The 10393-nt window shown below is 46.3% G+C and overlaps 1 protein-coding gene across 1 annotated transcript; it reads right to left on the bottom strand.

Annotated features, from left to right (window-relative positions):
- Positions 1 to 1985: 1985 nt before the first annotated feature.
- On the bottom strand, positions 1986 to 10383 carry vps35l (VPS35 endosomal protein sorting factor like). Its single transcript, XM_083687434.1, has 30 exons — positions 10346 to 10383; positions 9894 to 9993; positions 9467 to 9649; positions 9101 to 9217; positions 8985 to 9009; positions 8753 to 8832; positions 8505 to 8633; positions 8296 to 8380; positions 8098 to 8154; positions 7893 to 7989; positions 7721 to 7768; positions 7250 to 7343; positions 6840 to 7040; positions 6630 to 6676; positions 6395 to 6506; positions 6004 to 6120; positions 5824 to 5877; positions 5648 to 5728; positions 5465 to 5527; positions 5197 to 5282; positions 5006 to 5086; positions 4860 to 4923; positions 4471 to 4569; positions 4075 to 4152; positions 3802 to 3916; positions 3540 to 3679; positions 3241 to 3406; positions 3021 to 3139; positions 2697 to 2843; positions 1986 to 2508 (listed from the first exon to the last, which is right to left on the bottom strand). The coding sequence occupies exons 1-30, from the start codon at positions 10360 to 10362 to the stop codon at positions 2410 to 2412; spliced, it is 2901 nt and encodes a 966-aa protein (XP_083543560.1). The 5' UTR covers positions 10363 to 10383; the 3' UTR covers positions 1986 to 2409.
- Between the last annotated feature and the right edge of the window lie 10 nt (positions 10384 to 10393).

The following is a 10393-nucleotide window of genomic DNA, read 5'->3' as shown; positions in this document are numbered from 1 at the left end:
CAAACTCTTTTTCAGTTTGAGTTAATATTATAATGTTATATATTTTTTGTTTTAATTGTTTATGTTTCTAAGTTTTGGACATTTTTTTTCTGCGTAGGTTTTGGTTTTTTTAAAAAGGATGGGCAAGCAAGCAATCCTTCCTTCCTTCCAGGACTTCTTTTGTCTCATCCACAAGGACAAACAGATCTGATGGCTGCATGTTAATTTCAGTCATTATTCCTCTCATAATCACACTTCAGTCTGGGTTACAACATGACCCCCTTTCCTTTCTGGGGAGGACGTTCTCTCCTCATGCGCCATGCAACGCCATCGGTGGTGATAGTAATTTGTATTAAAGAAAGTTATTATAAACAACTTGTAATCCATCTAAATGTTCAATAATAAGTGTGATGGGATGGGGTGAGTTGTATGGTTTAGTGACAGTGGGGGAGATACACCTGGGCTGCGTTCAGCAGGGCACAATGTTGTGGAAGGTTCAGAAATAAATGTATTGTGAAGAGGAGATGTGCCTCTCTGACGTAGTAAATAATGATGTAAGCTCTATTCATGCCATTACTATCTGCAACGCTCAGTGTGTTGCTCCTTCCTGAATGCAACCCTGGCTACAAATTAAGCCAGACTTAACCACTACTCATCTTTTACCGTATGGGAGAGATTACATGTGTTTGTTTAAGTCAACAAGAATGGAAGTGTGTGTGTGTGTGTGTGTGTGTGTGTGTGTGCGTGCTTCACGGGGGTGTGTTGATTTGAATGTATTTGGCATGCTCACGTGAATGCAAGTCTGTTCAATTGAAGTCTTCTTTATTATGGCCGCCTTTCCCAGAAACACATTCAGTTTGTTATTGCTCCAGTTTTGGTCCAGTTTGAGTGAGCAGAACGCAGAAAAGAAGAAATTAAGCTATTTAAAGAAACAATCCCCACATACAATTATATTGTTTGGGGAGTGTAGTAATTTATCTTGCCTGGTTGTGTTTAAATGCATATTCCAGATTCATTTGCATATTAAATATACAGTGATTGCCGAATATTAAGTCAGCTCTTAGATATTTTCTTCACATAAAGTGTTCGATGTTTAAAGGTTCAAAACACAGGTTCTACAGGTTTGGTCTGTTTTCAAAATAAAATTGCTTTAGAAACTCTCAAGAGTTAATCTTCCAAGCAACTCTTAACATACATCTTTGGGATATTGGGAGTATTATGATTGATTATAGTCAAGATGTATTTTATGTCAAGCTTCGGGTGTCATGTCCCAATAACATCTCTTCCATCTGATTACCTTGGTTAGTTCCACTGGTTCAATGCACGAGCCAAAGTCTCCTCTATAGTGTTTTGTATATCTGAAGACTGTAGAGACAACTTTAGCTATATCTCAACCAGGGGAGGCTGGTGGGAGGTAGAAATCGGAGGAAGGGTTCATTGTAATGCATGGAATAGAATGAGCCTGTCTTCTGATTTTTACCTCCACAAGCCTCCCCTGATCTCAACTCAACAACAGACAAGACAGGTAGCCTGGCTAGCATTGTGCCCTGAATGTATATGTCCTTCTGTGTGTTTGTTTGAGTTGTATGTACGGTGCGCAGAATGTTTGACGAATCATCTCAAAAGGAATGATACCGGAGTCGCAGGTTTGTGTGACAAAGCTTTTAGACCTGGGTTCTGGCGGTCAAGCCAGCATGTTGAACATAACATTTTGTTTTTGATAATTTCATTTGAATGCAAATAGGGGTTGTTTGCCTTTTAAATAATTCACTAATTGAGTAAATAAACACAACTGACTATAGCTTTCACTCTCCTCACTGTCTTTCTCTGAGTGCTTGGCTGGGAAGATCTGATTCCTTTCAGATTTGACTAAAAGCTTTTTAGGCCTTCAGCTGCCCAGTGAGACAGAAGAAGTTGCTCAGTTTACGTCACCATATACTGTCCATTACGTCAACATAGTTGACATAATACTGTTCATTTTCTGTACACATCACTACTAGCTCAGGTTATCATTTTTCAAATGTGTGTGTTCATCAGAAATGATTATAATATACAAAATGTTAGTGCAGGATGGAGCAAAGTAAATTAATTACAGTACAAATACATGAACAAGTACACATCATATACAATCATTGAAATACAAATTAGTTTTAACCATATTGTATGAATCAGCATTTTTTAAGGCAACTGTATCTCGCAAAACAACAATGACAGCAGTTGACTTCCTAATGCAGCTCCCTGCCCAAGAGCAGTCTAAAGCAGATGATGGACAGCCTTTTCTGTAGCAGCTGTGGGATGGAAATCAGAGTCTTTGTATAAGTTATGGATACTGAAATGAGCTGCAGCTATGTGGCCAAACATTTCCTATGGGAAACAGACAAGGCAGGCAGGGACTCGGGGGGGGGGGGGTGGGGGGTACAGTAGGTGTCCTTAGGCCCGAGACTGCAGGGTCAGCCGCTGAACCATATCTGAGATGTGAGCCATGTCCGGCTGCTGGGCCTGGTGTTTGATGAACTCTAGTGTTCGCACCTGAGAAGAGAATACAGAGAGAGAACACATTCATGAAAGATAATATATTTTAGGGGGATCTTATAAACGCAACAGGGAACTCTCACAGGGTAAGGAAGTCCTAAATCAAAATACCCTATTATTTGAGTATGCAGACAGAACATATCTTCATTGTTCCTGTAAAGACATTTGATATGTGTGTCACTCACGGAGGTGCGAGTGTCACAGGAGCCGTGTTTGTGGCTGAGGTTCCACAGGTTGACAGCCAGCTGGTTGAGTTTGTTGTTGCGCAGGTCCCCGTGAGCCAGCAGACAGCCGAACAGAGAGAAGGCCAGACTGCCCTGTCTACGGACACCCTGCAACACAGAAGGATGAGAAAGGGAGAGAAAAGGATGAGGGAAAGGGAAAGGAGGAGATAGGAAGGAAGGAAGGGATAAAAAAGGTTAGAGGTACATAAAACATTGTTGTATGAATGAATAGAATCCCATTTCTGGCAACATTCTCAGACACAAGGAGAAGGTTGTGTGTCCTACCTCATCTCTCCCCAAGATCTTCAGGTGGTCCAGCACCTGTCCAATCAGAGTCTCGCATAACTTGTTGATCTCTGCCACAAACTTGGGGTCTCCTCCGTAAAGCGTTTCATTGGAGTCCACTGGAAGAGAGGAAGGGTGTGTGGGTTCGTAAAACTTTCACTCCTGTGAGTGTGTGTGTGTGTGTGTGTGTGTGTGTGTGTGTGTGTGCGCGTATGCATACCTTTAGGGATGGAGTAGAGGTAGCCCTCCTGACTCATAGCAGCCAGTAGGGGCAAGGCGCTGATGTAGACACGGACCTTGGCGTCACTGCTGTCTTCCCAGGTGTAATCCTGCACCATGTTGAGAAGCCCTCGCACCAGGTACAACACACCCTGCTCTGGGTGGTCCTACACACACACACACACACACACACACACACAATTAATTACAGTTATTTGTTAGATTTTTCCCCTTTTCTTGAGTTAACATGAACATAACGTGATCTTGAAGACGCCGAGAAGAGCATGTATGCTGCTTTACCGGCACAACCAGCAGCGTGGACAGGAAGTTGTTGATGAAGTCAAGCAGGAAGCCCTCAGAGTTGCGCGATTTGCCCTCGATAATGATGCTGCGCGGCACCTCCGGCAGCACACTAACCGCTGCCTTCAGGAATGCATCCGCTGAAAGAGAGAGACAGTGAGAGAATCTAACAGGAATGTGATACACATCGTGATATAACCTAGAGAGAGCACTCCCTGGCTTGTCACAAAATAACTGTTGACAACAGCAACCTCAGACTCACCCTGGGAAAGACACTGGTTGGCCAGGGCCACCTGCCCAGACAGCAGGTAGAGGTTGAGGCGGCTGAAGATGCTGGTGAGGGAGGGGATGGTGATGAAACTGTAGGCAGCACACGCCTGAGACAGAGAGAGAGAGAGAGAGAGAGAGAGAGAAGAACAGAACAATAAGATTGCAGGACATACAGTGCATCAGTGGCTATGTTGAGGGAACAGATGTCGCTGTAATAGCGTTGTAGTGTTGTATTGCAGCATTGTTGTGTCTTCGTGCGACTAACCCTGACAAAGGCAGCTGTCTTGCGGGAGTGACTCCCCCTCATCACACGCTTGGTCTCCATGGCCAGCTGGTTCACCGTCTGAGAGAGGACAGTCAATGGGGGTTAGTGTACAGAGAATATACAACTGAATAAGACATAAGATTCATAATAGCTTAGATTGAAGTTAGCTTCATGATAGCTTTCAGAAGTCTCTAAAAAAAAATATATGAAAAAGAAGGTTGGTAATTGTGAGGCTTAGCAGAACTACATATGAATCAGTCACCTCTGTGTGTACTTAAGTCACCAAGGTCAACCACGTACTGTAAAAGGCGTGGGCAGTGTTTGTGTATGTACACACACAACACCGGCCACACCTTTACGGTACATGGTCGATCTTGGTGACACTGCTGTACTCACGTGGATAAGCTGCACCAGAACTGGCTCCAGGTTACAGAAAGTGGCCCGCGCCTCCACACAAAAACTCAGCTGTTGCTCAAAGTCACGGCCAAACGACACCTGGGGAAGCAAAGTCACAGACAAGACACACAAACGTCATTGTCACCTTGTGGAAATGCAGGAGAATGAGGAATATATAAAGACCAGGGGAGGCATCGGAGGACGGGCTCATTGTAATGCCTGGAATGGAATAAGGAATGGTATCAAACACGTGTGTTTGATACCATTCCTCATTCCATTCCAGGCATTACCAGCCTCCACTGATAGAGACACCAAGGTAGGGGGACCTGAGAGTCTTACCAATAGTTAATACACAATACTGCACTCAGGAGTAGCAGTGGAGGACTCACCATGCGTATGAAGCCATTGATCAGAACGGCCAGAGATCTCTTCTCATCCTCCAGAGTCAAAGCACTGAGGGACAGAGACAAGGTCATTCATAACACACACACACACACACACACACACACACACACACACAATGTTGGCCACTTACTTGACGGAGTCATGCATGGTCTTGCAGACGTGCAGCAAAGCGTTCAGGATGACAGGGTCTCTGGTGGGCTCCTGCTGGTGCCTACATGAACAGGCACAGCCAGACATGAATCCATATGGTTCACTGGAAACCTCTCAACTGAATCAGAATAGAATTGTCCAAACCCTGGATCCCACAGCAGGTCTACGTACTTGATGAAGACCTCCATGATTGAGCGACACACCTCCACCCTGACGCTGTCCTTCTGGAACATGTCCATGAAGGGTAGGAACCTCTCCTGGGGTTACACAGGGGGAATCGCAGGGCCTAGTCAGATCAGTAGCACTTCTGTAGCTAACTTAACAACTCTGTTGTTGTGTGTCCAGTAACTCTGCTACATTGTTTATTATCAAAAGTGCTTGAAAAGAAAAGTGAAAAGGTGCTTGTTTTGGGGTTAGGGATTGCCAAACCGTGTCTTACCATTGAGAAGAGGACGGAGAAGTCTTGAAAGTAAGTGAGGATCTTCCTTATAACTGACTGCAGCTGAACCACACAGAGAGATGCAGAAAGACCGTGATTAACCCATCCCATTGGTCAAAGCATCCCACCATTGAAGTCCACAGGTGTAACTAGCTGTAACTAGTCATGTCTAAGGTCATCTACCTGTGGATAGGCGTCCTCAAAGGCACGGTCCGGGGTCATGTGTTTTATCACGTCAGTCAGAACAGTGTTGACTTCCCGTTTCTGAGTGGAAGAAAAGAGAAAGAGATTATGTATTCATATAGAGCCATTCATGCTGAGAAGTCTTCCATTCCTCTCTGATTCCTTGAAACACTCACAGTGAAGTGACGGCAGGTGAACTCCACCCAGATCTCAGCACAGATTATGTAATCCTGAAACCAGAGACATTTTGAACGTTGGAAGCATTTGTTTACCAGCAATTTGTGTACAACAGCCCTTGACAGTCCAATAGTCCAGTCATGACCTACATAAAGCCCATGGGTCCAGGGGGGACGTACCTGGGGACTGCGCACTTTAGTGATGACCTTCCAGGCCTCGTTGAGGATAGGCAGCCTCTCGGCCTCCGGAGGGTCGGCACACGCCAGACTACGGCCCAGGGACCCAAACAACAGGTGCTGGGGGGGGGGGACAGAGAGAGGGAAAGGGGATAGGAGGATGGGGGAGAAGGACAGAGAGAGGAAGAGGAAGAGGAAAAGATGATGCAAAACTCATATTTGAGCCTATAGCCCTGTTTGAACATTTAAAAAAAACTCATCTACCACTAATCTGACATGACTGGATATGTGAAAGCTATGTAGTGGAAGTGGAGTCATGACGCATTTGTAAAGTATTGAAAACAGGGCCTATATTTGGATGATTTGAGTCCTGTTTGACACAGACGTCTCTAACCTTGGGGAATCCTGCCTCGTCACAGTCTTTGATCATGCCGATGAAGTCAGTGGCCCTCGCCGCCACAAACTCCGCCCTGAACGCCCACATCACAGAGTTCAGCAGCAAGGCACTGTGGGAAACATAGAAATGCTGATGACTGGTCACACAACACACCCAGTTTACCAATGAATGCATGGGGTTGTTGAGACTCTCATACAAGCCCCTGGGTTTAGATACAACGAGAAGGACTCACTTGTTCCCCAGCTTCTTGCACCTCTCCATCATCTCTGTTAGCAGAGCCTGCAATGGAGTGACAGAAGTCAAACACATGTCAGCAAACACGCTCTTTCATTCTTGGAACCTTTATAAACCAAGAACTTGGGAGCGGATGGTTTATATTCTCATGACTATAAGGTGTGTGTGTGTGTGTGTGTGTGTGTGTGTGTGTGTGTGTGTGTGTTACCTCTGGGGCTCTGTAGGACACACACTGCAGGATCCAGTGGATGGCTGGGGAGTAGAGAGTCAGGTAGACAGGGATCTCTACTCTCTGAAGAACCAGCTGGTTCTGGACGCTGTCACCATGGATCTGACGGAACGTGCCCAGCAGGTCAAAGAAGTTCTTGTTGAGGCTGTCCTTCAGGTGAGGTGCCACCTCCATCCCCACCTGGCCACAGAGATATGGGAGTTAGTGGAAATAGGTGGAAGAAGCAAAATATCTGATTCTATTGGCTGATAGGCTGTAATATACCACACTATGTGGGGGAAACTCATGAGAAAGGAGAGAAAAAGGGTGAGAGAGAGAGAGAGAGAGAGGGAGAAAGAGAAAGAGAGAGAGATGGCAAACACATGTCATAAGTAGAGAGAGAGTCTCACCCTACATAGGTATGCCCGGGCATACACAGCCACCAGGGGGTCCCCTATCCCCCGGATCATGGCTGTAAGGCGTGGCAGAGTCTCCGGAATCCCCCTGAGGACAGAGAGGGAGGGAAAACAGTGAATGGAGGAGAGACTCAGTAGCTCTGTGTTGGGATGAGAGGGTGGTGTGTGGGATGAGAGGGTGGTGTGTTGGGATGAGAGGGTGGCGTGTGGGATGAGAGGGTGGTGTGTGGGATGAGAGGGTGGTGTGTGGGATGAGAGGGTGGTGTGTGGGATGAGAGGGTGGCGTGTGGGATGAGAGGGTGGCGTGTGGGATGAGAGGGTGGCGTGTGGGATGAGAGGGTGGCGTGTGGGATGAGAGGGTGGTGTGTGGGATGAGAGGGTGGTGTGTGGGATGAGAGGGTGGTGTGTGGGATGAGAGGGTAGTGCTAAACATAAGATAGAGGAACAGAGGAAAAGGATACTCACGACTTGGTGAGGAAACGGTTGCACTTCAGAATTGCTGCTTCTACATATCTGTGTGTACAGTCAAGGATTCAGCGCAGACCAGTGTGTGAGTGTGTGTGTGTGTGTGTGTGTGTACTGTGTAGAGCCATTGATAAGGCATCTGTATGACTGTGTGTGGTATAGCAAAGGATACAGTCGTGGGACGAGCTCTCTGATGGAGGCGATTTTGAAGAACCAGTTAAGGCAGGTCTCCTTTGCCGTGTCATTTACCTCATCAGCTGTGAAGGCTTCTGTCAAGGGGAAAAATAATGGGTCAAATAAATAAAGACAACACAGAGCACTTGGTTTGACAGAAGAGGAAAAAAAAAAGAGACAGACAGACAGGTGGTTAATCTTACCTGAGAGGGGGCGAGGGTCAGAGCACATGGACAAGATCCTCTCATACACCAACCGTCCTGTGAGAGAGGGACATTTAGTAACCCTCAAGTACTGTCAGTAAAATGTGAGTTAACACAACCCCAACCATACGAATGTGTCTCACTGGCACTTCCTGCTGCTATGACGGGTGAAGTGAGAGGCGTGTCCTAAGCACTCACCAAAGGTGTCCAGGATGTCAGTGATGAGGACAAACTTGCTGGGGTAGAACTGAATCACAGCCGTGTCTGACAGCAGCTTGGAACACTTGGAGCAACAAGGACACATGATCACAAAAAAACATTATCTATATTTGCTTTGTAGGGTAATGTAGCCATTAATATGATCCCATGATATGATCCCAGATATCCGGCAGAGGTGCAGTTCTGACCTGGATGACGATCTTCAGGGCTTTGACCTTCTGGTCGGACGCCCAGGCCTCTTTCAGAGACTGGTTCAGCTCCTCGATGCGGTTCACATAGTCCTGCTGGGACAGGTTCAGTAGCTCCCTCTGTGAGCCCTGACAACACACACAAACACAGGGACACAGGGACACACACAATAGGTAAACTTAAAAAACTTGACATGCCAAACATGCATCACACCACAATGTGCTGTCTGAAGATACATCCTGTTTACCTCCTCCAGATCATCCAACTCCTCTAGACGAGTCCGCACCTTCTCTGAGACAGCAGAGGAGCCAGGACTAGGGGCTTTGCCTGAGAACGACACACAACCATCCCACAGCAATCGTTATGAGTAATGGGTTTGGGGCTACAGTAGTCTCAATTGAGCCCCTACTCAACTTAGGGAATGTTATGGGGATGTAGGGTGTCATGTCTGTTATATTGGATGTAGGTGCTGAACTTACCTTTATCTGAGCCCATGAAGAGATTCTGTCAGAGAAAAAGAAAGAAGCGTCAGTCTCAGTCCCATAAGCAACGACATAAACAGGAAGACTCTTCCTCTGTAATAAAACACACTCACAATGGAGAGCTTCTCAGTGGTGGTGAACCTGGCCAGGATTTCTCCACGTTTGGACGACCAGGGCTCAAAGTCCACTCCCACCTCATCCTCCCTCATTCTACTTTTCTTACCTAAGTCCTGAGCAGATGAGAGAGAGAGGAGAGATAGAGAGAGAACAAGAAGTGTGCATGCGAGAGAGAGAGAGAGAGAGAGAGAGAGACAGAAACCCATTGTTCAGAATTTCAATGCACAGTGCCACCCCCAGTCACATGGCAAGCATGTTAGACCCATTGTCCTACCCACTTTAACCCGTTTCACTCTACTCATTGGTCGTCTGTCTGTATATCTGTCTGTCCCTCTCAATCTGTGGTCCTCAGAGTGACTCACCCCTGTGGAGCTGCTGTGGGAGAGAGTGGGGGGCTCGCTGACAGAGGCTGCAGCAAACAAGGACAGGGGGTCTGTTCCATCCAGCATAGAGCTGAGGGGGTCCGGAGCCACCGAGCTGGAGGAGGAGGAAGAGGAGGAGGTGCTGCCTTTACGTGCTCCACGCCGCGACTTGGAGTCAGTCACCTGTGTGGAACAGGAGGGAAAGGTTGTTTAGTACTTGTTTTTACTGGTCTTTACTAGTCCTGCTACTGGTGAAGATGATGATGATATGGATGATGAGGATGATGATGGTGATGAGGAGGGAGAGAAGTAAATAGGACAGGCGTCATTCTGTGTACAGTATTGCTTCCTCGCTCACACAAGTCTCAAACTTGCATCCTCTGTATTGGCAACACATGGGAGTGCCCCCCAAAACACCACTACTCACAGTGATGGGCTTGAGGGGGTGGTAGTCACCGAACTCCACTGGCGCCACCTCCAGGCGACAGCCCTGCAGCTCAGCTTCATATCTGCGACCACGAGAGTGCCTGACGTAGAAAACATATGACAGCTTTTAATTGCATCAGAGCTGAGAGAACACAATACAAACAAAGGCCCAAAAATGATAATTAACATTTACAGATTCATCATCTCAAAATAATGTTTCAGTTTTGAATTGTATTGATAATCAAGCCTGACACCAAGATAAATGACAACAGCCAAAGTTGACACTTTTACCCTGTGACAGAAATAGGATAAGCAAGAACGCCATATGCATTTCAACCTATTTCATGCACGTAAATAATTGTCTACGTTCATGTCCACTGTATTAGGTATATATGCTTGCTAAATCAATGCACAATAAATACATATTTTGGATTAGAAAAGATGCGATCTTACCACTGCACAGCAGCCATTTTTCTACTGTCATGTGACGTGTCTCCACTT

The sequence above is a fragment of the Argentina silus genome (genome assembly GCF_951799395.1).
Source record: "Argentina silus genome assembly, chromosome: 16".
In the NCBI taxonomy this organism is placed as follows: domain Eukaryota; kingdom Metazoa; phylum Chordata; class Actinopteri; order Argentiniformes; family Argentinidae; genus Argentina; species Argentina silus.
Note: the sequence above shows the minus strand (reverse complement) of the source record. Positions and strands in the feature narration are given on the sequence as shown.

Bases quoted from the DNA above. Each gene is read 5' to 3' on its own strand.
- vps35l (XM_083687434.1), bottom strand. The intron at 8,833-8,984 runs GTAAGTTCAGCA...TGTCGTTCTCAG, and splicing joins CTTCATGGGCTCAGATAAAG to GCAAAGCCCCTAGTCCTGGC. The intron at 7,769-7,892 runs GTATCCTTTGCT...CTGTACACACAG, and splicing joins AGAGAGCTCGTCCCACGACT to ATATGTAGAAGCAGCAATTC.